General features: G+C 58.7%; 1 protein-coding gene across 9 annotated transcripts in view; it reads left to right on the top strand.

Annotated features, from left to right (window-relative positions):
* The window catches only part of NFATC1 (nuclear factor of activated T cells 1), a 127,003-nt gene that overhangs the window by 34,270 nt on the left and 66,391 nt on the right, over nucleotides 1–26,342 (top strand). For all 9 annotated transcript variants that reach the window (XM_033178476.1, XM_033178473.1, XM_033178474.1 and 6 more), the window contains 4 exons: nucleotides 3,263–3,422; nucleotides 19,488–19,690; nucleotides 21,586–21,758; nucleotides 22,306–22,446. In XM_033178476.1, coding sequence (XP_033034367.1) covers nucleotides 3,263–3,422; nucleotides 19,488–19,690; nucleotides 21,586–21,758; nucleotides 22,306–22,446 — 677 coding nt within the window. The remainder of the gene's footprint in view (nucleotides 1–3,262; nucleotides 3,423–19,487; nucleotides 19,691–21,585; nucleotides 21,759–22,305; nucleotides 22,447–26,342) is intronic.

Below are 26,342 nucleotides of genomic sequence, written 5' to 3'. Positions count from 1 at the left end.
TCTCTCTTGCTCTGTCTCTTCTCTGTGTCTTAACTATCCTGGGAATCCGGTGAGCCCAGTTTTTTTCACTGTGTATTTTGTTTTTTTGTTTGTTTGTTTTGAGACGGAGTCTGACTCTGTCACCCAGGCTGGAGTGCCGTGCCGCGATCTCGGCTCACTGCAAGCTCCGCCTCCGGGGTTCAAGCAATTCTGCCTCAGCCTCCAGAGTGGCTGGGACTACAGGTGCCCGCCACGGCGCCCAGTTCATTTTTATATTTTTAGTGGAGACGGGGTTTCACCATGTTGACCAGGATGGTCTTGATCTCCTGACCTCAGGTGATCTGTCTGCCTCGGCCTCCCAAAGTGCTGGGATTACAGGAGTGAGTCACCGCACCCGGCTGTGAATTTTGCATTTTATTTGTTGCTTTTTCAATTCATAAAAAAAGATAGGTACAGGGCACCTGAGACAAGTGCCGCCTCGCACCATCCACGACTTTGGTGCCTGCCTGTCCTGGCGTGGGTGTGGCCGCTGCGGAGGGGCCCTTCGTTGCCCAGCCCTGCAGCTGCCCCCTCTCCCTTCCCCAGAGACTCACAGCCGGCCCCGAGCTCTGTGCAGGGAAGCCTTTGTCCTTCCTGTGCGGAGCCCTGAGGCCAGCCGCCTTTCCTTCCGCCTGGCAGCGTTAGCGGATGCTGGGCGTCCGTGCTGATCACCTCACGTCGGAAAGAGCTCTGACAGTACAGCCCGCGAAGCTGCGTCTTGGAGATTCCTGTCAGGGACGCTGTCGTGGCTGTTGGGGTCCACAGGGCACCCGCAGAGCCCAAAACCCCACAGAGCGGAGGTGGGTGGTGAGCCTGCCAGGGGCACCTTTGTATAAATCTATTTCTAAGTTTTCAAATTACTATGAAGCTTCCAATGTCACAAAATATGTAGTCTTGTTAAGGAACGTTTTAGGTGTTCGTATTTTTTAAAATTATGTATTTGATTCCATTCCAGCTGCCTCCTGGGCTCTTTCTCTTTAAAGTAGTCTTATTCTGCCCATTGTTTTTATTTTGTTTGTTTTGAGTCAGAGTCTTGCCCTGTCGCTCAGGCTGAAGCCCATGCGATCTTGGCTCACCGCCATCTCAACCTCCCCCAGCTCAGGCAGTCCTCCCCGCTCAGCCTCCTGTGTGGCTGGGATCCTCCTCGCTCAGCCTCCTGTGTGGCTGGGACCACAGATGTGCACCACATCCTGCTCATGTTTTTATTTTTTGTTTGTTTTGTAGAGATGGGGTCTCGTCATGTGGCCCACGCTGGTCTTGAACTCCTGAGCTCAAGTGATCCGTCCCCCTTGGCGTCCCAAAGTTTTAGGATTACAGGCGTGAGCCACTGCGACTGGCCTTGGTTTTTGCTGCTGCTGCTGCTGCTGCTGTTGTTGTTGTTGTTTTTAGATGGAGTCTCGCTCTGTCGCCCAGGCTGGAGTGCAGTGGCGCGATCTTGGCTCACTGCAACCTGTGCCTCTTCGGTTCAAGTGATTCTCCTGCCTCAGCCTCCGAGCAGCTGGGACTACAGGTGGCCGCCACCATGCCTGGCTAATTTTTGTGTTTTTAGCAGAGACGGGGTTTCACCATGTTGGCCGGGATGGTCTCAATTTCTGACCTCGTGATCCGCCTGCCTCGGCCTCCCGAAGTGCTGGGGTTACAGGCGTGAGCCGCAGCGCCCAGCCCTTGTTTCGTTTTTAGGTCACTTTGGGTTCACAGTGTGTCCTGAGGTGTTGGGGGCCTTCTGGGGGCTCGGGAGGTAATTTCCTTGAACTCACAGATGCCCCTGCTCTGAGCCTGCGTCTCACGGAACCTGCCCTGCCCAAGAAGCTGCCTGCGTGTCCCATGTGTCTGTGGCTTGTACTTAAAACGGACGTAGAATGAGGTCAGCAGCTGTAGGCAATCATTGAGTCTTGGCGGAGGGGCTGGTTCTGAAGATGGGGGAGTCACAGGCCCCGTGTGGAGGGTGACCTCAGGGGCCCCAGCCCACAGTGTGGTCGGCAGGCCTGGGTCTCTGCCCACATAGCAGTGAGGATGGTCGTTGGGCCCTGGGCTGGCTGTGCCCACATGGTGGTGAGGACGGTCGGCGGGCCCTGGGTCTCTGCCCACATAGCGGTGAGAACGGTCGTCGGGCCCTGGGCTGGCTCTGCCCACGCAGGGTCTTGTACCTGATCCATTGAGCAGTGCTGGTCCAGGGAGGGTCCCACCACATGCTCCGCCTGCCTTGGCCCCTGCAGCAGGCAGTGCTGGGGAGACAGGCTGAGTGGAAGAGGAGGCTGGGCCAGGGCTGCAGCGGCCACAGAGCCTTGGGCCTCCCAGAAACGGGGTCTGATGGCAGAAGCGCCGATCTCTTGCACGGGGTGGACGGTGGTGCCTGCGTGGATGGTGCTGCGTGGGGCAGGCCACCCCCTAGATGCGAGAACCCCTTGGGTGCACAGTGTGGCCCCCAGGAATTGTGAGACAGTCCACCTGGGCCTCCTCCTCCTACAGAACACAGTTGGGAAGACACTCAAGGCCGAGGGCACAGGCAGGACCTCACCTTAGCCTTTCACACCAAACATTCACCTCCTGAAAGGACAGGGGCCGTGGGCTCTGACGACAGACCTGGCACCTGTCACCTGCCACGTCATGCAGCGCGTGTCCTCTGTGCACAGTAACTGGCAGGCTCCCAAAGCCCTCACCGCCGCACCCCGCCCTGCTGCGTTTTCTCTCACCGCCCTCCATGGACGCCCGGTTCCTCCTCCTGGCCCTCAGTGAGGCCCTTCTGTCCATCTTGCAGCAATCATGGAATCTGGGGGCTGGTGGTGTTTTACACACCACATCTTCCAAACCCACCATTTTATAAAGGGCCCAGTTAGTCACCTGTCCGACGGCAGCCGCACAGCTGGTTCATAGCAAGGGGAGGTTGGAGCTTCCTGGTTCTTAGACCACAGCTCGTACCTCTTAGATTTTAAAAAAGATTTTCAATGAGTTCTAAAACCTGTCTTACTGGAGGGTTAAGTAACTGATAGAAGCCTGTCACGAAGGAAGAGAAGTATGTGAAGGTTGTGCTTGGAAAATGTTTCTGTCTTAGAGAACTGGCCGGGCCGCGGCCACAGGTCATGAGGAGTAAGCATCGCGTCGATGCAGGCTTGTCCATCTCCGTGTAGAATGTGCGCTCACCGAAGAAGTGTCCACCCAAGACGGTGACGGCTGAGCGCGGCACGTGTGGCCTGGGTGAGGTCCGTGTGGCGCTAAACGCCTCCTCTGCTCTGTTCCCTTCCAGCCCAACCCTGCCTGCCCTGGACTGGCAGCTGCCGTCCCACTCAGGCCCGTACGAGCTTCGGATTGAGGTGCAGCCCAAGTCCCACCACCGAGCCCACTATGAGACGGAGGGCAGCCGGGGGGCCGTGAAGGCGTCGGCTGGAGGACACCCCATCGTGCAGGTAGGCACCGAGGCCAGACTCGCACGCCACTTGCTGTTTTGGTCCAAAAGTAACTTTGGAGCCACAGCGAACTGTGCTGAAACCACAGACTCTCCCGGCCAGGCCAGCTGAACGCTATGTCGTGGTTAGTGCCGGGAGGCTGCTCACCGTCCCTGAGCTGGAATGGGCGCGTGGCACAGCACCTGCTGCTTCCACATGGGCAGGCCTCCCTCTTTGTTTTCAGATTTGCCCAAAGCAGCCCTTGTGTCCACGGATGCTGCCTGTGGTGTGGATGTTTCAGGGGGTTGATTCTCCCCTCTCTAAAGCCTCTGAACTGCTGGGGTTCTCACCAGCAGCACCAGCCTCGCCTGGTGGGGGGCCCTCAGAAATGCAGGTTCTGTGGCCCACCAGGCCTGCGGAATCCCACGCTCTGGGCTTGGGTGCCGGGGGGCACCAGGGCTCAAGGTGCTTCCCGAGGAGAGGAGGAGTGGCTTTCAGAGTGGGCCTGGGGCTGGCAGCTGTGTCCCTGCCAGGGTGGGCCTGACTCCCCGGGCTCTGTGTGGCTTCCTCACCTTGCTCTCACCTTGGGGGAAAGCTACATAGAGTCAGGCTGTCCATGGAGGTGTGTAGTGACCACACCGGGGATGGGCAGCGTCTGCACAGAGAGCCATGCCCTGCTCTGCACCCCAGGTGTTGATGTGGGTCCCGGGTAGCCGTGGGTGTTGGCATTTTCTTCGGTCCCACCTGTTACCTCATCAGCTCTAGGCCCTGGGTCCACTGCTTTGGCAGCCACAGAGCAGCAAGGGTGTCTAGCCCCAGGGCTCCAGGCCATGCGGCAACGCCGAGGACGTTTTCCCAGCACACACCGACAGCAAAACCCGGGTGCCCCAGCCCCGCTATTTAGGGAATGATGCAAGCCGGAAGGTGTGCTCAGCAGGGTGCCCCGTGTTTTTATTTTTTCCATTTAGATAAATAGTGGAGGGAAGGCGGCCACAGGGACAAATGGCTGTTTGCCAACGCAACAGCCGGCAGCAGGGCATTAGCAGGCAGGGTGCTGGGCGAGGCGTTTCCACCAGCACTTGCAGATGCTGTTAACGTGATGTTTGTGGCCTGTGTGCTTGATGCCAATTAGTACCTACCTTGTCAGTGCTTGAAGCAAGGAAATGCGGGAGATACCTGAGTGCACAGCGGCCAGTTTGACATTTAAAGTCTCCACCCTCCCAGGTGGGAAAGGTCAGACAGCTCTGCGCCACGCTTCGTCCCGGCAGGCCTGTACCTCCCCGTTCCTGCCTCGGTTTTCACTGACCGAAAGCCTGTTATTGCTCAGTGGAAAGGATATTAGAAGGGACAGGAAATGAGGCAGTGAAAGGAGGAGTGGAAAAAGGCAATCGAGAAATGATGGCCCTGTCCACCCCATTTGCTATGAATCGTATCGGTGAGGATCACTGGCCGTCCCCCTTTCACCATGTCCGGATGAGGGGCAGTTGTAGGAATTGAGGCTGTTGTTTGGAGGGTAAAGCGGGATCATGAGTGTGGAGAGAGCTCTGAGGTTTTTGTCTGTTTGTTTTGTTTTTTTGTTTTTTTTTTGGGGGGGGGACAGAGTCTCGCTCTCACCCAGGCTGGAGTGCAGTGGTGCGATCTCAGCTCACGGCGACCTCTGCCTCCCGGGTTCGAGCGATTCTCCTGCCTCAGCCTCCCGAGTAGCCGGGACCACAGGTGGCCTGGGTTTTAATGGATGTATTTTCACCTACCTGTGAGTAGCGCCGGTACCTGGTGCCACCTGTCTCCGTGGACACAGCTCAGTGCTGGGCACTCCTCCCTGCATCTTCTGGAATCTTGTGGAATCCCACCTCTGTTCTACTGTCTGGGTGTCTTGGGCTTAGGGTGCTGAAATCTATCAATACACATGCGACTGAGAGGATCGAGGTGTTCTGGAGGACTCAGGAAACTTGAAACAGTAATTTAAAATATCTTTAAAATGTACCCTCAAAAATTATTCCAAATCAAGTGGCCCGTGTGTGAGCAGCAGCAGAACGCGAGAGGCTGGCCCTGTGTTTCCACAGAAGGAGCCCTTTCCGTTGAAACGCAGGAGAAAACACTCCCCTGCGTGGAAAATGTCAGGCGCTATCAGCATATCTCATTGTGAGAAATCAGTAATTTAAAGAGTTTTCTGATGTATCTGTGGCATTTATGTCTATGCGAGTGTGAGGTAAAAGCAGCTAAAAAGAGGGGGTTTTGGGAGTTTGTTTTCTCTTTCAGTTGGTGGACCACAAATTGGATAAAAATAGAATTTGTGCATAATGATAAAACAAATGAGAATAGAAAGCTCTCAGTTGCCGTGGAAGCTCCTCGGAACTGCAGACGTGCACTCACTGCCGTTGGGTTATTTTAGCACATCCTTCGACACAGCCCCTTTCCCGCTGTTCAGAAACGAGGCTTATCGCACTGGCCTAAGGGGCGCGGGGACGAGGCCGTGGGTGGTGGGCGCTGCAGGCGGCTGGTCAGAGCCACTGGGAACCACTGACACAGGAGTTTCCTGCGTTTGAGAAATGCCGTTCTCTTCATTGTGAATGTGTCCGCTACATCTCAAAAAGCTTGTCCATAAAATCAAAGCCCGCTGTTTCCTGCAATGCAGCTGAGCCCTGTAGGGTAGCGGGGGGGCCTGGGGAGGTGGGTGTCAGCTCTCACGGTCAGGAGCACACTGTGCACCCGCACCCGGCCTCCTCATCCTCCCCCACCTGACCTCCCCATCCTATGCCTTGCGTCCCCGTTCTCCTCATCCTCCCGCACCCTGCGTCCCCGTCCTCCTGCGCGCAGCCTCTCCGCCCTCCCGCGCCCTGCGCCCTCGTCCTCCCCATCTTCCTGTGCCCTGCGTCCCCGTCCTCCCCCACCCGGCCTCCCGTGCCCAGTGTCCCCATTCTCCTGCGCCTGGCCCCCTACTCCTCCCGCACCCGGCCTCCCCGTCCCCCCCGTCCCCCCCCCCACCCCCCCGTCCCCATGTGTTTCGCAGCTGGGAAGCAAAGCACATGAGTAGAACCTTCTCTCCAGGAGGCATTCGGAGCATGGACCCCAGGTTAGGAAAGAGTGTTTGCTCCTCCGGGCAGGTGCTCGCTCTTACCTGTGGGTGCTGAGGGGTGTGAGGGACGGCTGGCACCCGGGTACCTGTGAGCGTTGAGGGGCGTGAGGGACGGCTGGCACCCGGGTACCTGAGAGCGTTGAGGGGCGTGAGGGACGGCTGGCACCGGGTACCTGTGAGCGTTGAGGGGCGTGAGGGACGGCTGGCACCCGGGTACCTGAGAGCGTTGAGGGGCGTGAGGGGCGGCTGGCACCCGGGTACCTGAGAGCGTTGAGGGGCGTGAGGGGCGGCTGGCACCCGGGTACCTGAGAGCGTTGAGGGGCGTGAGGGGCGGCTGGCACCCGGGTACCTGAGAGCGTTGAGGGGCGTGAGGGGCGGCTGGCCCGGGTACCTGAGAGCGTTGAGGGGCGTGAGGGACGGCTGGCACCCGGGTACCTGTGAGCGTTGAGGGGCGTGAGGGACGGCTGGCACCCGGGTACCTGAGAGCGTTGAGGGGCGTGAGGGACGGCTGGCACCCGGGTACCTGTGAGCGTTGAGGGGCATGAGGGATGGCTGGCACCCGGGGCTCCTCCTGTTTAGGGCCTTTCCTTCAGAGGGAAGGAGGCCAGCCCCCTCCAGTGAGCCCTGAGCGTGCCGCCTGCCGTCTCTGTGGGGATGACATCATTCCCACGCCGGGGAGGGACCACCCCAGGCCAGCCCCTACTCTTGTGGCCACATTGCCATGATCACGCCATCCGCACCCTAAGGCCACCCCTGTTATGGCTGCAATGGCGCTAAAAACGCCAGCATCAAAGGAACAGGGCCGTGGTTTAGCCTGGAAGAGTGGGGCCCTGGAGCCATCCGCGAGGGGGTCTGGGGGGTTCAGGACGGCCGGCAGCCCCTGGTGGATGTGGTCCCTGCAGGGTCTGGTGGGCCCTCAGCCATGGTGATGGCTGCACCCCCTCTGCGGGGTGGGGCTTGCGGGTAAGGACCGTTCTGCCTCCGTGCGTGTGAGGGGGATGGTGGAGACGGGTCTGACATGCGGGTAAGGACAGTCCTGCCTCCGTGCGTGTGAGGGTGACGGTGGAGACAGGTCCAGATGGTGGAGACGGGTCCAGCATGCGGATAAGGACAGTCCTGCCTCCGTGCATGTGAGGGGGATGGTGGAGACAGGGTCTGGATGGTGGAGACGGGTCTGACATGCAGTTAAGGACCGTTCTGCCTCCGTGTGTGTGAGGGGGATGGTGGCGACAGGGGTCCGGATGGTGGAGACAGGTCCGGCATGGGCCTCACTGCTCCTGGGAAACCAAGGATGAAGAGGCCCGTTTGGGACTCACCTGCCCTGGTAGAACACGTGATCTGGACAGAGCCCCTCAGAGGCTCCTGGCCGGGCTGGGAGTGACCAGCAGCCTGGCCAGCCTCGGCTCCTGCCCACACAGCCCCCTTGCCACTGGCCCCTCCTGCCCCTGCTCCAGCACCTTGGCCGCCAGTTCTCGGTGGGCCGGTCTGTATGTGCCGATGCTGGGACCTCGCCAGGCCGCTGGTTCCAGGGGAGGCTGAGGGGTTGTCCGCCTGCTGTCTGCTTCTCACCAGCATTTCCAGCGAGGCCTAAAAGTGACACACAGTGGGTATTTCCCTCCAGCCTCGGCTTTCCCCCAAATCCCGGCTCACACTGAGTGTCCTGATGGTGGCACCTCGGGCAGCCGCCACCCTCTGCCCTCCACCCTCCGCCCTGACAGCAGGCTCTGCCTGAGGGTGAGGATCTCTCTGTACATACAGTCTCCTCACCCCAGAGGGCCCGTTCTGCTCTCAGCGAGGCTGGAACCGGGAGTTCACGAGTGCTGTGGGGGGCTGCTGGCTTTTCTTCTTGTCTCACCTCCTCATGCCCACATAGCCTGTGCCCTCAGTCCTGGTCACCTCGGTACGTGGGCAGCTGGCATCAGGCTGGTTCTTACAGGTTTTCCACCAGGATGGTCTGGGGTGAGACAGGCAGTGTTCCTCCCCTTCTCTGGCCAGGGAGGGCAGAGAAGCACCTGGGTACAGCCGTTGAGGCCTTTTCGTGTGACCCATTGCCTTTCCAGGCATGAAGGTGAGGCTAGTCCTCCGCCTGCGTGTTGCCCATCGAGGGGGACCGTGGTCCCTGGGGAGACCTGGAGTCCGGCTCCCCTCTCCGTCCGAGGAGGACCTGAGCTGCGTGAGCAGCACCTGCCCTAGTCACCCTGCCTTGCTTTCCTCCTCTCTGTTTCTGGTTGTGCCTCCTTCCTTCCCTCCTGCCCTCTTCACCGTGGCCCGCAGGCCCCTCACCCGATGTGTTCCTCACATGAGTCACCGCGTCCTCGGCCTGCATCCTCCACTGCTCATTGCAGCTACACTCCCGGAGGCAGCCGGGAAGGGCCCAGGGCCCTGAGAAGATGTCTTTGCAGCACGTCCCTGGCCCCGGCTCCCACCTCCCTGGCACCCACCACTCCACGGGGCACGTGGTCCTCTGTGGGACGTAGCCTGACCTCCGACCCGGGGTCAAATAACTCAGGTCTGTTTACCAAGTCACCAAAATAACCTGCCCGATAGCATCTCGCCCGTCACATGGGAGGCCGGGCTTGTGTGAATAATTAATAGGTCACTGGAATGTGACACGAGAAGCCTCGGCCCATTCTGAAACAGCATTTTAGGTTTGCAGCTTGTAATATTGTCAGTCAGGAGAGGGGCCGACTGAGTGTGCAAAGAGGTGAGGGCAAGTGGTCTGGGATCCTGCCTCAGCCGTGCCGTGAGAGGGGCTGGCGGGTCAGGTGAGGACCCAGGGTCAGGAGGCCAGACTGGCCCCAGGGAGGGCTCCTGGCCGTACCCCAAGCTCAGGACACAGGGTGGGGTGGGCCCGCTGGTGCCCACAGTGGCCTCGGTGGGCCTCTCCTCCCTCCCGTCGTCTGGCTTGTGGGTCAACTTTGCCCCCATAGATCCGGAACAGATATTTTTTCTGTCACGTAAGAAACTTGACAGCTGCAGACCAAGGAGTGGAGCCCCCCACGAGGCAGCTCTTTTCCGCTTGTTAAAATGGGCATCGGGCCGGTGGTCCTGACTAATTCTCACTTTGTGTGGTGCCTTCCCCAGCTGGCAGGGGCTCTGGAAGTGTTCAGTACCATGAGGAGCGGGTTCCTGAGAGCCTGTGAACACCGTGGACAGATGACCACGCACACACTAGTCCATGCAGGGCCTCATCCACGCTTTCTTAAGTGGTCTGCCACACACAGGAGCTCCTGGTTCTCCATGTCCCCTGCCAGGCAGGGCTGTTACACGCGAAAGCCCGGGAGGGTAGTTGCTGGGACACTGTTACCTGATCAGAGCCCCGAGGTCCCACCAGGAGCTGTGCTATTGCAGAGCCTCCAACAGCAGCCGCTCTGGCCCCGCCCAGGGAGTCCCGCAGAGGCCCACGCGTGGGGAGGACACCATGGGGTGGAAACTAATGTGCAGGTCTGACCACAAAACCGCACGCCACGGCACTGCTGCTGCCAAACGCCGGAGGCCTGCAGGAGGCACGGATTAATTTTTTATGGGTCTGCCTTGAAACCTAGACAACAGCCCTCTCCTCTTTCAGCAAAATTTCAGGGCACATGACCGTCCCTTCCCTGGACTGCCAAGCACATAAACACACAGGGAATTTCCTAGTTCCACACACGCCGTTGCTCCTGCAGCGCATGCGGCCAGGAGAGCAGACGTGGTTGCCGCCGGGCTGTGTGTGTGTTCCCAGGAGCAAGACCTCTCAGAAGCGCGGTGCTGAAGCCTGAGCCACCCCGAGACATGGTGTCAGCTTTTATGATGAACGAGGATTCACCATTTATTTCTTCCCTAAAGCAAAGCCCACGGGCTGTGTTTTGAGTGATGGGGACAGACGCGCGGTGCTGCTGGGAGGGTGTTCACGGGGCAGATTCGCTGTGTCAGGAGAGCAACGTGGAATGAGGTCAGCCCAGCCAGTCACTGCTTAAAACAGTCATGACAATATTTGAGAAAATGGGTGGAATTTCGTGGAGATTTAACTGGCGCGGGGGAGGCATGTGGCCTCTGGCAAGTCTGTGACACTGACTTCTAACTACCGTTCCACAGCTGCGCCACCTGGAAAAAGTGGCAAAAATGTGGCCTGGGTCTCCTGACAGGCCTGGCTGCTGCAGTAGGGGGTGTGCAGCTGAGACAGGAAATACAAGGCACGTGAGCGTCCCCAAGCCCAGACCATCGGCCTCCACAATCTTCTATTAGTAATTTCAGAGCTTTGGCTTCTTGGTGCTTTGGGGAAATGTAAGATGACATGTGGGCTGTGGCACGGCCGCTACTAGTGACCACTCCTGGTAGCACAGAAGGGCCTCCCAGGGGCTTTCCTAGGTAGAGAGGGGTCTGCACACTCACTGGAACACACTGTATCCCAGCCTCAGAAAAGCCACATTTGGTGCAGGTAGGACAGGAGGGGTGGACACATCACCTGGAGACCACATGAGAAGCAGCCACCTGTGGCAACCACACGGTGGGGAGACGGTGCCCTGGCGGCTCTCGTGTGGGGCCTGGTCCTTCCTCGCTGCCTGAGCAATGGGCCCTGCTTCCCTGCAGACACCGTGGTGCCCCTGGGCCACACCCAGCAGGTGTCCAGTGACCGCGGGTGGTGTTGGCCACGGCAGGTCCCTGCCCGTTTCTCCAAGGACCTGGGGCTGTGACCCAGCTGAGTTCTCCTGGGAAGGAGCAGCTGCTGGCTGCGCTGCCCAGTGCTGAGGGTGGCAGCCATTTCTGAAGCCTCCCAGGTTTGTGCTTCGCTGTGTCTGACCAGCTCTGGAGTCCAGGGTCTCTGTGTCAGTGTCGGTTCTAAGAGGAATGAGACGTGGTTTCAGAGACACTCCTCTTCTCTGAGGAGCTGCTGGGTGGGATGGCTGCTTGCTTTCTTTGTGACGTTGGTGGCTGTTCCTTGCCCCGGTCCTGCCCAGGCCAGATGTGGGAGTGGCAGCTGGGAGCGCCCATGGGTGTGTGCCCATCTGGGCCTGGCTCCTGTCCGTGGACCTGTCTCAAGCCATACCCCCGTCCTTCAGGGAGGACACTGGGCATTGTCTGTGGACAGAGGTGCTTTGCTGGGGACAGCACAGACGGCCCCTGGGCCCTGCAGAGCCGAGACACACCATCGTCTGCACGTGGAGCACATAGATTGGCACAGATTGGCCAGGTCTCACCCTGTGAGGCTCCCCGGGGCCATGTCCTAGGGAAATAGAAGGTTTCACCTGGAATTTCCACCTGGAGATTGGGGAGCGCAGGGCTGTGGCGCTGCGGGGTGTGGGCCCCGGAGGAGGGGCAGGGGTGCTGCTGGATGGTGGTTCTTCCACCCCAGGATTCCACGGGCCCTTCATCCCTGTGTGTCTGGACTGAGTGTCACTGTAGCTGTCGGGCTCTGCAGGTGCACATGGCTGCTGGGTGGGCGGCGCTCCTGGGCCTCTCTCCCCTGTGGTTTCGGTTTTGGTGTGTTTGAGCCACTGACCAGCAGGCTTGGGGCCATTCTAGAGCTGGGAGGGCTTGTGGGGGAGGCAGGATGGACAGGGGCTGCTTGCCCGTCCTCAGGCCACCCTGCCAGCTCCTCGACATGTCTCCCTGAGATCAGCCAGGGCACCCCGGCTGTGGGTGGGCTGTGCCCGGAGCCCATCAGGCCCTGCCGCGGTAGAGTCGGAGGAGGCTCTGAGTGGAAACCACCTTGCTTCTGACAAAGGACAAGCTCTCCTGCCGCTTGGTGTCGGGTGACGCGACTTTCAGTGGCACGGATGTCTCTAGAAGGTTGCCATTTCTCCCTGCGTGGCCGTGGGCCGTGGATTCTGTATGCTCCTGGCCTGGGGTCACGGGGTCGCAGCATTTCCCACTTGCCTGTTTCAGGAGTTCCATTCTAGATGATTCTCCCTCCATAGAAGGTCGAGGCTTCTTGGCGGGATTGACTAGATTTAATTAAATCTAAATGTGGTGTTTCCGGGCAGAATCTTCTTCAGCCGAAGTGAGCGTGGCTGTCTCTTCTCCGGGCGCTTCCAGGTGCATTGGTGCCCTGCACCCTCCACCTCAGTGCCCTGGTCCCGCGGCCCTGTCAGCACTCTGGTGAGTCTGGGGTTCGCTCTGGTGAGTCTGGGGTTCGTGCCGAGCGCCATTGCCTCCAGGTCCAGGCAGGAAGCACACTGCTGGGGCAGGGTGGTCCCTGCAAGGCACAGGTGGGGAGAGCGGCTGGGAGTGCGGCAGGCCAAGGCGGCGGGGCAGGGCACCAGCTCTCCACAGCAACACAGCCTCTGGGGCCGCTGTCCCGGAGAGACGTGGAGACCCGCGTGCACGTGTGGAGACTGGTGCGTCCAAGGGACCCGCAGGCGTGGCTGGGCGGCCTTTCTCCTCCCCACCTAGTCCACCCTCGCCACGGCGTCAGTCCTGCTTAGCAACCTCAGCTGCCTTTGTGCAGGTGACAGCGCACCTGCCATTCACGGGCACCACGTCTCCAAGAAGAGGGGCCCCTGCCATGTCCGTTCCAGGGGTGCCACTCAGCATCCTTCCAGCACCACCTCTGGGCTTCCGGTTTGAATGATCTATTTCCCAAGTCAGTGGAAGGGGCTAGAAAAGTAGGGACCTGGGAAGAAAGCCCCAGGCACCTTGGAGAGCCGGGTCCGAGAAACGGGCCCTTGCAGCTCAGTACTGCTTCTCTGGAGTGGGGTATGATGTTGGTTCACAGACGTGCAGTGGCGGCCGCGGGTGGTGGTTGCAGCAGCGTGCAGTTGTTGGCGCCAGGTGCTGACGCTGGGCCCCTCCTGGGGAGCTTCTGCTCCGGTGGTCCAGGCCTTGCTGTAGCCTGCAGGTCGTCTGGTTGGCGTTAGGTGGAGGTCTGGGGCCCGAGCCCGGAGCTCAGCTCTGAGCATCAAGAAACCCGAGTTTTCTCCCCACTCCCACCCAGACAGCAATGGCTGTTTGGAAGGGGACACACCAGAGCTCCCCATGTAGCGAGTGGGGCGCACTCAGGTAGAGCCTGGCAGTCCTGCAGCTCCGCCTGCCCCTTTTTGAAGACCGAAAACCCCAAGAGACTTTTTATGTTGACACAGCCCTTCCCGGTCAAGACCAAGCCTGTGGCTGAGTGCACTTTTTCAGTCGCGGCTGGAAGGTCCCTGTGCAGGGCCGTGAGTCCCTTTAGATTTGATTTATAGCCACAAATTCAGTTTTACCTGTGGATCTGAACACGATCTGTAAATCACTAGGAAAGCAGCTGTGTTCACGGGAAGGATTCTCAGCATCAAGGTGACACTCCATGGTGTAAACTCAGTATTGTTGGCTCGTGCATCCGCTCACATGGGCACACACCTGCACGCACACAGTCATGCACACGCTTGCCTCGGGCCCACGCACACACAGCCCTGAGAGCTGGGAAGACGAATCGGTCACTCCCAGATTCTGCAGATAGATTCCTTCACCAGGCATGGTAATGGGGGCAGCGCCCACTACTCACCCGGGGCCTCTCGTGCAGGAACTGTACGGAGGCCTTGTCCTATTCTCCCGTCACGGGAAGGGGCCTGGAGCCGTCCCTCAGGGATGGGGAGGAGCTAGTTTCCCAGCCAGCGCCTGTGCATTCACCAGCATGAGAATCCACTCAGCGGACTTGCTGTGTAGCCTCTGTTGTTCAGGCCTCAGCGTGCAGCAAGCCTGTGGGGTCAGGACTGCCCGGCCTCTGCCTCAGTTCCTGCCGGGCACATGACACTTCCCTTGAATCCTCCTGCCGATGGTACCTGCGGGAGGGAAGGTATGATCGATCCTGGTCCTGTCCCCCCAGGCCTGGGCAGGTTTCCCGGCACTGCCAGGCACAAGGCCCCTTCCCCAGGCTGCCCATAGACCCCAGCCCCGAGGTGCTGGTCTGCCCACCCTCGCTGGGAAGGGCTGTGCCACATGGCGAAAGCTGCTGTGGGTCCTGGTACCTGGCGCCCCTGCCTGCCAGGGCTCATGATGCCAACGGTGCCAGGTTTGTGGGACCTGGGGGTCAGGAGGGCCTGGCCCTGCTCCTGCAAGGCCGAGATCTGTTCCCAGGAGAGTTGAGGGAGTGTTGGCTGTGGGGTTCCTGGAGGCCTCTCTCGTGCACTCTGGGTCTGTCAGGAGGCAACTGTGGCCAAACAGAGAGAAATAAAACCTGAAATGAGAAAAAAACTTTTTTCTAGAACTTCCCAGAGAGCAGTGAGCTGGTGCCAGCGGGTCAGAGGCTTGTCACGTGCAGGGTGTGTGTGTGCGCGTGCACGCTCTGTGGTGTGTGTGTGTGCGCTCTGGTGTGTGTGTGAGTACGTGTGCATGCCCTGTGGTGTGTGTGCGCGTGCACGCTCTGTGGTGTGTGTGTACGCGTGCACTCTGTGGGGTGTGTGCACACTTCCCAGTGTGGCTGTGCGTGTGTGTGTGGACACATGCCCACGTGTGTTCAGAGAACACCACGCTTTGCGTCGACTCCTGGCTCAGGCCTGAGTCTCCAGCCATGGTGTCCGCGTTCCTCCCCTGTTCCTCCTCTGCTCTGCACAGTGGGAACCAGGACGAGAGGCGTGGGGGCTGGGCTGTGTGCTTTCCTCACCCACCCTGAGCCCACACTGCTCTGGAGGGAGACCCCGGCTTCCCCCGCCCACCCCAAGCCCACGCCGCTCTGGAGGGAGACCCCAGGCCCCTCAGTCCCTTTCCTGCATCTGAAAGGGCCAGGGCAGGGCATCCGGCAGGTGAAGCTCCCCTTAAGGCCAGGTCTGAGCCGGTTTACAGGGAAGCACTGCTCATGTGCCACCCGGTAGATCACACTGGTGCTGCACACACAGGTGCTCCCGTGGCCACACATGCCTGCAACTCTCCCTCACACACTCCCTCAACTCTCCTGGGAACAGATCTCGGCCTTGCAGGAGCAGGGCCAGGCCCTCCTGACCCCCAGGTCCCACACGCACACTTGTGGTTCACACGCCCGCACTCATGCAGTTCCTGCACACCACACAGCCAGCAGGTGAGGAAGTGGATGCAGCGTGGCTGTCTCTTGGCGGCTTCACCTGGGATGTCACTGTGGACTCCAGAGCCTGAAGTCCTGGCAAGCACAGAAATCACACTGGCAGCCGTGCAGCCCCCGCCTGTCCTGCTTTTGGCAGGTGAAGCCTGGCTGAGAAAAGTGGGGAAGGAGAGGGAGGATGCAGGGGCCGCGTCCTGCTCCTCCACCGACCTTAGGTTTGGCGTGCTCCCATCGACTACTGGCTCCATTTTTGATGTCTTTTACTTTTTGTTTGTATTTTTTCTGGTGTCTTGAGTAAAGTCTCCCTGAAGCATCAAATTGGAATTTTTTTACAAGTGCCCTGTGCTGTTGCCTCATCTGCTTTGGCGTGCCGTGGGTCACGTGGCCTGTGCTGTGGCCGTGGGTCGGATGGCCTTTGTGCTGTGGCCATAGGTCAGGCGGGCGTGCCGTGGGTCAGGTGGGCCTTGTTCCCATAGGAACACCTGGCTCTGCAGCAGTAGCCGCCATGTCATCCTGGCCAGGCCCCTGCACCGAGGGTGGAGCCACGGGGTCTCTGACGCCCTTCCTTCTCGTGCTTTGGTGGAGAATGTGGCTGGACGTCCTCCCGTGAGGGACATGTTCTCCGGCCTGGTTCGCTGGCCCCGTCCCTGGGCCCAGCCCCACGAGGCGCCCCTTGGGCTTCACCTGGAAGTGTCACCTCTGGCTGCTGTTGTGGGTGATGAGGGTTCCAGGGCTACAAACAGGACCCTAGGTGCTGTCCACACAGCGTGGCAATCTCTTAAATTAACCCAGCGTTGGGGGAATCGGAGTTGAAACCGGTTTGTGAGTCGGATTTTCTGTCCCTGTGTGGACTTCCTTGGGGCAATTTGAAAATGCAGGTTTTACTTGTAGGCCCTAAATGCGTAATTTCCCTTTAGGCTGATGGCTGCTCCTGTGCCCTGCCTGGAGAGGAGCCTGACTCCAGGTCGCCTTAGCTCCATTTCTGTGCAGCAGCTCAGACTATGGGGCGGAGGGTAAGACATTCCTAGTCGTGAGCTGCCTCTGTCCACCCCACACCTCCCTCCCCTGCCTGCACACAGCTGAGTTCCGCGTTGAATAAATTTGGCCTCAATCATCTTCTACCCGTCATGTCACCGTGTAAGTGCTGAGGTCAGCACAGGAGCTAAAAACAAACATTTTAATGTGTAGGAAACTCAGTAACTCTTATACCTCAGCAGTAGAATAATACATTTTGTTTAGTTAAAGTTCAGGTAAAGGGAGGTCATTGTTGTGACAGGTAATTTTATAAATAGGATTCTGACAGGTTCTGTACTGTGCCAGAGGCAGAAAGCCCGTGCAGTGGGGCCCGTCACGTATTTAAATTACTTTTCTTAAAATGAACTTCATGATTTAAATAATAGATGTTTACCTCCCAGGTTAAACCTTAAATATTCTCATTTTCACTGAAATGGCATGTTTTTTAAAGGATACAATCATACGCCAAATTCACAGCATTCCACACACCATCGGAGAACTGCCGCAGGGATCCTGGGGGAATTTTAAATTGTAGTTTAAGACCACGTGACCCTGGCCAGGCCCTCGGAGCTGCCCCGGCGCCCCTCCCCCACCCCCAGAGGTGGTTTTGGTCAGAGACTCATTTACATTTTTTTCTATGTAAATCAAATTTTTAGGTATTAAATCTCGGAAAATGGAATACTGCGTGGCAGAATCTGCCTCTTAATCTCTGCTTCTCTTTTTACATTTCCCATCATAAAGATGTTTGAATCCTACAGAGAGTTAAGGTATCTCAGGAAGTTCATTAATTTGGCAAAAGGCTGGAGTCTGTCTTCCGAGGAACTGAGGGCTGGACAGGCAGGTCCCAGCGTCCCCCGTCCTGACTGTGGAGACACCTGTATATTCATGCGGGAAGAGGGGGCTGCAGTGGAAAGGGAAAGTCTTGTTGTTCTGCGGAGTTACGTGGTCTTAGCTGTAATCACTTCGGAATGGGGTGCTGGTGGCCTTGGGTGCAGAGACTCCTGTGGGCATCTGCACACATCGGGGCTGTGTCCTCGTCCCTGTCTGTGGCTTCCCCACCATGTTCCCACGTGACGCCTTCATTCAGCCTCTGGCTTTGTACTTCAGACCCCAAACGCCCCTTCGATGTCTCAGCCGGGGCCTGGGTCCCAGCTCGGCCTCACACGGCATCCCAGGCCCTGCCCATCCGTCTGGGCCTCACGGCCAGGCCCTCGGTGACAGCAGCCATCGCTTCCCTGTGGCCTCCTCCCTGGGGGGCTCTGAGTTCAGCTGCCAGTGAGATTGGTTTGTTCTTTACTGTGGTGACCGCACAGAGGCTGAGGCTGAGCTGGAGCCACGGAGCAGGGGCCACCTCTTCGCCTGCCCAGGCCCCTGCAGGCCCATCTCCCCTCTGCCCACGGACGTCTGAGAATCCTCCGTCCCCTGCAGTCTGAGGGGCAGCCCCCGGCTCGGGCAGCCCAACCTTCTCCCCCGCCTTGCTGGCCCTGAGTGGGCGGCAGGCATCTGTGTGGTGGGGGCAGATACCGCGTTTTCCTGTGGCTGGAATGTACCTGCAGGAGCCCAGGCTTGGAGCCTTCACATGGTGGTAGTGCTACAGTTGCCATCGGTGGTCAAAGATTTTGAAGTTAGTTTAGTGAGAAAATCGACTCCAAACATGATCAGAGGGGTTGGCGCTTTCTGGAATGAGTGGTTCCCGGGGCTGGGTGTTGCCACGGGCCTGGCACAGATCCTGCTGATTAATCTCAGGGCTCTGAGGCTGGTGCCCATCAGGCCCCACTTGGGGGATGCAGAAGGGAAGGTGCTCTGAATGAGGGGCCCTGTGGGAGGCCCCACTGCGCGAAGGGTTTGACTCCTGCGGCCTCCCTCTAGGCCTGTGTGCTTGCTTTGAGAATCAGACGTTCGTGTTCCAAACCAAATTGGCCTCTTGCAAATAGAATCACACTATAGTGATTGTAAATGGGAGCGTTAAAGATAAAAACAAACATTTCTAAAAATGACTCACTGCTGAAGGCGGAACCACGTGTGGTGCAGAGAAGGAGGGTGAGAGGCAGCAGCACCGCACCCTGTATTTACCTCTCAGACACCGATGAGCAACTCATCCCTCAGAACAGCTGGTCCTGAACATGTGTGTGCCCTGCGGAGAGGCGCACACCTTCCCAGAGGCGGGAGCGGGACCCGGCCACCCATGTCCTGGCAGAAGCACCGAGGCTGCTCCATTTGGCCAGAGTCTTATCCCAGTGATGTGGGTTTTGAGTCTCACACACATAGCACAAGCCGAGAAGCCATGAGCGGCTCTGCAGGATGACACGGACGATAGCCACCTCCATGCACGGTTGCCCTGGTCAGTGTCTGCCGCCAGCGTCTGCCTCTGCTCAGCTGCCAGGACAGTGTTGAGCACTCCCCTACTTCCCTGGCTCTGCAGGAGGAGAGGTGCAGGGAGCCATCAGGAAGGGTGCTGGGGCCCGAGGCCCGTCGTGCCGTGTGTGTGCACACACAGTGTGGCGTCCCTGGTCAGGAGTGGGAGCTGCACGCTGCCGAGTTCCAGGTTAATGGAACACAGGAAGATGGGTCATGTCCTGCAGGGCCTCATCTGGATTTACTGGTGAAGCGAGCCTTGCCTGTGGCTCAGTGAGGGCTCCGCTTTCCTGCACACGCCCCCTGCCAGCTTCACCGTGGCCTCGGCATGGGCACACACAGTGAGCATGTGTGGATGCATACATGTGCACATCCATGCCCACACGTGTGAGAGTGCAAGTATGTGTGCAGGTGTGTGCACACCTGTGTGTGTGTTTGGAAGTGGCCACAGGTGTGTTCAAAGCCTAACCCTCAGTGCCCAGGTCCATTAGGATAACAAGGCATTTTCTAATCTGCTTTACAAAGACACCAGTATGATATGGCAGAAAAATACAAAGCGGGTAGGACAGGGGGACGCAGGCCTCAAACCCACCGCCGGTTTTCTCTGCGTTCCGGTGACTCCCAGGGGCCCGTGCTCTGGGTGCTGAGTGGGCGTTTCCTCTTCTCTCGCCAGCTCCACGGCTACTTGGAGAGTGAGCCGCTGATGCTGCAGCTTTTCATCGGGACGGCAGACGACCGCCTGCTGCGCCCACACGCCTTCTACCAGGTGCACCGTATCACGGGGAAGACCGTGTCCACCACCAGCCACGAGGCCATCCTCTCCAACACCAAAGTCCTGGAGATCCCGCTCCTGCCAGAGAACAGCATGCGAGCCATGTAAGTGCGGGGACCTTCGACCTTTGACCTCTGGCGGGGGCGGTGGGCGGGGCATGCCTTCCTCCCGGCCCTGGGGGTCTGGCCGGCCCCCTGCACTTCCAAGCTCTGTGGCCAGGACACTCTTGGTTTAACAGCCAGTAAGTAAACCTCACTCTTGCTTTTGACAGTGGATTTGCTTCTCTCTAGGGTTTCAGCCCTGTGAATGTTGCCACTTAAAATAATGTCTCAGATACGCAGCTATAAATACCTCCCTCCGTATTTAGCTCCTAAACAGGACCCCTGTTTCTTTCTGAATACAGCAGTTTTGTAATGAGAAGGATGGTTAAAACGTGAGCATCAAAAAATTAAAGCAGTCAGCATATCCGGATCGCGTTGAACTTTAGGAGGTTCGAACAACACGGATAGGCCTGCGCTGACGTTCTGAGTCTAATTTGGCACTGTAATTTGTTTAAAAGTGAATTTTTTAGTAAGCCGAGACAAAACATGTAACTTCCAAATAAGGCCTTACTCGCTTAATCCCAGCTTGTGCTGGGCACGCTGGCCCTGACCTGTGAAGGCAGCCGGGAAAGAGGACTGCTGGTTCCTGAGAGATTCCCGTGGTACCGTGGTGGGAACAGATGACAAACACATCTATGGGTGAATGAGTGCAGGTTGAGCTGGGATGGCTGGAACGTGCAGACCAGCAGGACAGAGCCGGGCCGAAGGTCAGGGACGGCGTCCTACGAGGGTGACCCGCAGGCCGGGAGCCCGTGTGATGGCGAAGCTGTCGGGGGATGCCCCATCCAGGTGGAGCCCCGGGGGTGGGTGCAGAGGTCCTGGGGCTGCAGGAGTGGGGAGGAGCCCCACACGGGGAGGGACAGCATGTAGGAGATGGCGGCAGGGGCCACGTCAGGCATTTTAATAAGTGACTCAAAGCCTCTAAGTCAAAAACAAAGGGAACGCTTTCTCTCCATGTTGGCTTTTCAAGTGTTGGGGGGAATGTGTGCACCTGGGAACTCATTCTGAATCCCTGGGTTTGCCTGGAGAGCTGTAATCCAAGTTTCCTGCAGACAGGGCACAGTCAGGTGGTTTTCGAGAACAAACCTTGTGTTCCGCAGCCGCGGTAAATGTCCTGGCTTCGCTGGCGGCTGTGTTCACCCCACCATGATGTGGCGCAGCAAGGCTAGCCGGGAGACGCCCACAGCCAGGACCGCGCGCCCGCCTGGTGCTCGCTGCCGACTCAAGGGGGGTCAGGGTGTCTGTGTTTATTCTCATTCTCCTAATTTAAAAATGCTGCTTTTTAGTGCGTTGAGAATGTACACATGGGATGTTTTACTGGAGTCTAATTTTGAATGAAATTGTTAAGTTAAAAGAGATTATATGAAACCGTAGAAGAAATGGGTTTCACACACAAAAAATGAAGGCTTTTAAATATAGTGGAAATAATAGCATCTTCTGATAAATCGAGCTTTTTGGGAACTACTACAAGATAAGAGAGAGCAGCAGGTGCCTCTGGCCCCTCCCTTGGGCTGCTCTCTGCCGCTCTGGTGACATCCCCGTGTACGTGGCCAGTGTGGGTGCTAGAGGCAGCCAGGACCCGGGACAGCTCTGACGGGACCCACTTGGTCAGGGCTGGAGGCTGGAGGGAAAGTGGGAAGGGGAAGGTGGAAGTCGCTCTTCTAGGGGCTGCCTCCACTCGCCCCCCTCGCGTGTGCCGGTGTTGGATTCTGTTCTGCGCTAGGCAAGGGCCTCACGTTGGCAGCTTCAAGGTCTTGTTTTCCTCGGGGGAGGGACAGTGACCAGCTCCCTGGCATGAGCTCGCAGGGCTGGGGGAGGGCCAGAGAGTCTGGGGGCCGGGCCTTTCTGCTCCCATGTCAGCTAGTGGAAGAAAAGCTGTGGGCTTTTGTTTCGGGCAGCATTGACTGTGCTGGAATCCTGAAGCTCAGAAACTCCGACATTGAACTTCGGAAAGGAGAGACGGACATCGGGAGGAAGAACACACGGGTACGGCTGGTGTTCCGTGTTCACGTCCCGCAGCCCAGCGGCCGCACGCTGTCCCTGCAGGTGGCCTCCAACCCCATCGAATGTTGTAAGTGGACACCCGCGCGCTGCAGGGGAAGGAAACCGTCGGCGTCCCGCGTGCTGTTGCTGCCTCTCCCTCTCTCAGCTTTTCGTTTGTGTAGCCTTGGTACTGAACTGTTCCACCAAACCCACCACAGTGTGTGGCCCTGTGGGGTCTGGGTTGATCACGGCTGAGTTACTGCCTGTGGCCCTCCCGGGGGCCCCTGGCTCTGGCTCCTCTGGTGCCCGAGCATGGCCAGGGAACGCGGTGCGGGCCGGGGCTTCCCCCCCCATGCTGACCTCTGTGTATTTGTGCGGTGACTGTGATTTGAGTGAAACTGGCTGAGTCTTAGGAGGATATTTCCATGCCTCCTTCAGCATGAGGTGGAGACCATGAGGATTCGTGTGCATGGCTTCTCCCCTAGGAGTCATGATGTCCATAGGACTCAGCCCGCAGGCCGTGGCGGTGCTTGCCCTGGGTGGGTGGGCTCACGCGTGACCTGCTGGGTGCCACGCGTGCGCCCTGGGCCGCCCACCCAGGACAGGCCCTCACCGGCCCTCTCCCTCTGACGCAGCCCAGCGCTCGGCCCAGGAGCTGCCCCTGGTGGAGAAGCAGAGCACGGATAGCTACCCGGTCATGGGCGGGAAGAAGATGGTCCTGTCAGGCCACAACTTCCTGCAGGACTCCAAGGTCATTTTCGTGGAGAAAGCGCCAGGTACGCTCTTCACCAGGGGTCACCTGCGGCCTGGGCGTCAGCGCTGGTGGGAACCGGCTCCCGGTTGGTGGAGCAGGACGCACCTGTGCGCGGTCACCGGGACAGGGCTTACCGGGTGTAGCACAGAGCAGAGGCTCTGCGTGGCCCGTGTCTGCATCCAGCTGTGAGGTCTTGTGTGAGCTGACAGCTGTGCTGCTGCAGGGAGGAGGGAGATGCTGATTGCCGAGGCCGCCACACACACATCACCGCTGACACTGAGGGGGCCCGCGGGCTGGGGGCGTGCGGAGGAGGGCGAAGGCGTTTGCTGGCTTTGCTGGGGTCCTCCGTCTGCAGGAAGTGGGTGCTTTGGGAGTCAGTTAGCAGGAGGGAGCTCCCCTCTGCGGCCTTCCCCTCCTGCCAGCATTCCTGGGGTCGGAGGCAGGGATGGTGTGGGTGCCACAGATGGCAGGGGCTGGGGCAGTCTTTAACGCTACAGCCATGGTGTGTGCGAGGCCCTTGTGCCCCGAGGCCCGGGTCACCCCTGCCTCCAGGTGTTGTGCTGGCCCAGCCTGGAAGCTCTGGGGCTGACCTCGGAACAGCTGCGGGGCATCTTCTGAATGATGCTCCTCCTGGGGCCGTCACGCCTGTGGTTCTGTGCTGCCCACAGGAGACGCTGTCCTGCAGGGATTGGGCTCACAAAGTGGCTCCCAGCCCAGGTCAGTTCTATGCAGACACCGGGCCCCAGAGCTCTCATCCCAGAGCAGGGCCTGGCTGGCTCCGAGAAGAGCCTGTGAACAATGTGGGCTGCACTGATGGGAGACTGGCGTTGCAGGGAGAGTGAGCGCCAGTGTGGCTGGGCGCAGGGACCCTAGCCCAGCCCTCAAGGGGTTCAGGCAGAGTCGGCCTGGCTCTCCACAAAGCCTGCCATGAGCTCTCTGGTTTTGGGGCTTCCTGGTGCCTTGCTGGGCCTCTGCCCATGGTGGGCCAGGTGAGGGGCACACCCCTACAGGACCTGTTTTGTGATTTTTTTTTCTTTTTAACATTTACCAATTGGAATTTTTTTGCACTTACTCCGATCCCTGGAAACCGCGGAGGCATTCAGCCTTGATAATGGCGTCTTGATTTGTACAGTTTGCCGGAAACTTAAGTGCTTCAATCAAAATAGGCTTTAGAGGTCTTTCACGTCTAACGTGGCTTTCTGTAGAATCAGGGCATAATTGATTTTAAATTATAGAGAAAACCCAACTAAGAGCAGTGGCCAGGAAGGCATTTGCATCCCCCGAGCCTTCTCAGGAGGAGGCTAATTTTGAAATAATTTGCCCTTCAGAGCTGTCAGTGTGTGTCCATGCGTTGGCAGAGAAACCCTTTGCCCCCAGTGTAGGGAGGCGCTTGGGCCAAGACTGGCCAGAACCATGGCTCCCAGGTTCTGCTTCTCAAAGCCCAGGCCTGAGCAGCCTATTGTGGTTTCTTCTGCCCAGAGAGGCCTGGGCACCTTGACAGAACCCCCCCTCTCCACACCGAACGCAGTCAGCAGAGGTGCCCCAGCTCCTGCCCTAGCCGCTACTGCACTAGCCGATTCGGTGCCACAGTGCCATGGGGAAGGGCAGCCACCGGCCTCCGAGGGCTGGGAGCCAAGGGGATGCGGGACCAGCCCTGGTCTCATGCGGCCGCCCTCACAGGCAGCCCCTCCTGCCTTCATCATCACTGTGAGCTGTGGGGTCAGCAGGCCGGAGGTGCTGCCTGTTCTGCCCTTAAGCTCGGCTGCCGCGGCCACACTTCTGGGCAATGCCAGTTTGCCCATGTCCTCCTCTTGTCCCATGAGGTCAGGGCAGGTCTCTGACCCTCCCCCAGCACCAGCCGGTGTCTGGTATACAGCAGGCGAACCATAAATGAATAGGTGCTGCGCTCGAGAGCACGTGAAGCTGTGAATACTGCGGGGATGGAGCCAGACCACATTTATGATTTTATTCTTTATAGTTAAATAAGATAATTTGCATATTCATACACACACAAGCATATCGCATGTTTTCAAAAGCGGAGAACAAACATCCACATAATTTTCTTCCTCCACTTTCGGCTTCTCAGGCGAGAGCCGTCACTTGCGACACGTGCTAACCTGTGGTAAGAGCTTGGAGCCGCAAAAGGCCCTACATCCTCATCCTGGCGACAAGTTCCTAGTTGTTTTTGGAGAAACCACTAAACTGAATATAAATTAAAAACACAATTGCCCTCTCGTCTTCCGATGGGATCGTCTGGTCTGTTTAAAGTTCTGTTTTCGACGGCTCTCGCGGATGGAACCATGGCCGGGCGTGAGCTCGGGAGCTTCGTGGCGAGGAAATCCGTCAGTCGGGCAGATGAAGTGGCTTCTCCAGGAAGGGCCGCTGTGTCTCTCGGCTGTCCTCGTTCTGAGGGTGCGGACGGTTGTAGCTGTTGTGAATGTTGGACACAGGCCGGGGTCGGCTCCGCCCTGTCCTTCTCTGGGGTATGTGGGAAGCTCATTGTCCAGGCCAGCTCAGCCTCTGTGTCTCGGCCAGGTCCCCTTCAGCTGCTGTGGGTTCACAGCACCTCTGAACTTTGGGAAGTGTTGGATGGAGCGGCTGCTCAGCCCTGGAAGGCTGGGAGCTGGTGTTGGGCCCTCCTGAGGAAGGGAATCCCTGCAGCAGGGCTGCGCTGCTGGGAACCGGTGGGCACGGGCGTGGCTTGCCGTAGTGTGGGTGCTGGGTCCCTCCGGGATGCTCCAGCTCCAGCAGGCGGGAGTGTACTCCACGGAGCTTCCTCCCAGGTCTCTCAGGGCGGTGCAAAAGGCCGGGGGCAGAATCAGCCTTTCTCTGAGGACTTAGTTTACTGCTTCCTCAGAAACAACATTTTCTGATGATGAAAGCCTGCGCGGAATGTTCGTCCAGGAGGCAGGTTGGCTGTGGGGCGCCGAGGGCCGCGTGTCAGCTCCGAAGCCCCTGGTAGCCTTACGGGAGCCCTTCAGTTTCCAAGGCTGCAGGGGTTCAGCTGCAGGAAGCGGGAACCACACCCCTGCCCTCTCCCACCCACACCCCTCCCCTCTCCCACCGGCACCCCTCCCCTCCCCTCCCCTCTCCCACCTGCACCCCTCCCCTCTCTCACCCGCACCCCTCCCCTCCCCTCTCCCACCCCACCTGCACCCCTCCCCTCTCCCACCCGCACCTGCACCCCTCCCCTCTCCCCCCGCACCCCTCCCATCCCCCTCTCACCCGCACCCCTCCCCTCCCCTCTCCCACCCGCACCCCTCCCGTCCCCTCTCACACCGCACCCCTCCCCTCCCCTCTCCACCCGCACCCCTCCCCTCCCCTCTCCCACCCGCACCCCTCCCCTCCCCTCTCCCACCCGCACCCCTCCCCTCCCCTCTCCCCCTGCACCCCTCCTCTCCTGTTAAAGATCACCGTTTCTCTCTTCCGACGTGTGATGTAAGGCACTTCTCTGCACACGCGTGAATGTTGAAGCGGCTGAGGGACACACATAATGAAACATAAATGAAACGTCCGAAAAATACTTGCGTGAAACGTGAGCTCAGGCTGTGTCTGGAGCTTGGCTGAGATGAGACAGAAGGTGCAAGTTTCTGAGATTTGGACACGTCAAATATGAGCCAGTTCTTAATCCTGGAGCTGAACAACCTCCTTTTCTTGAGTCACACGTCTGTTCTGGTGCCGTTTTTTAAAAACATCAGTGAAGCCTGTTCTGGTGTCATCACCATGCAGAAGCCACGCTGCAACTCCAGGTGTCATCACTGTGCAGAAGCCACGCTGCAACTCCAGGTGTCATCACTGTGCAGAAGCCACGCTGCAACTCCAGGTGTCTCACTGTGCAGAGCCACTCTGCAGTGTCATCACTGTGCCAAGCCACGCTGCAACTCCAGGTGTCATCACTGTGCAGAAGCCACGCTGCAA

The sequence above is a fragment of the Trachypithecus francoisi genome, unplaced genomic scaffold (assembly GCF_009764315.1).
Source record: "Trachypithecus francoisi isolate TF-2019V2 unplaced genomic scaffold, Tfra_2.0 Lachesis_group19, whole genome shotgun sequence".
Lineage (NCBI taxonomy): Eukaryota > Metazoa > Chordata > Mammalia > Primates > Cercopithecidae > Trachypithecus > Trachypithecus francoisi.
This window is presented reverse-complemented; position numbering and strand designations above follow the sequence as displayed.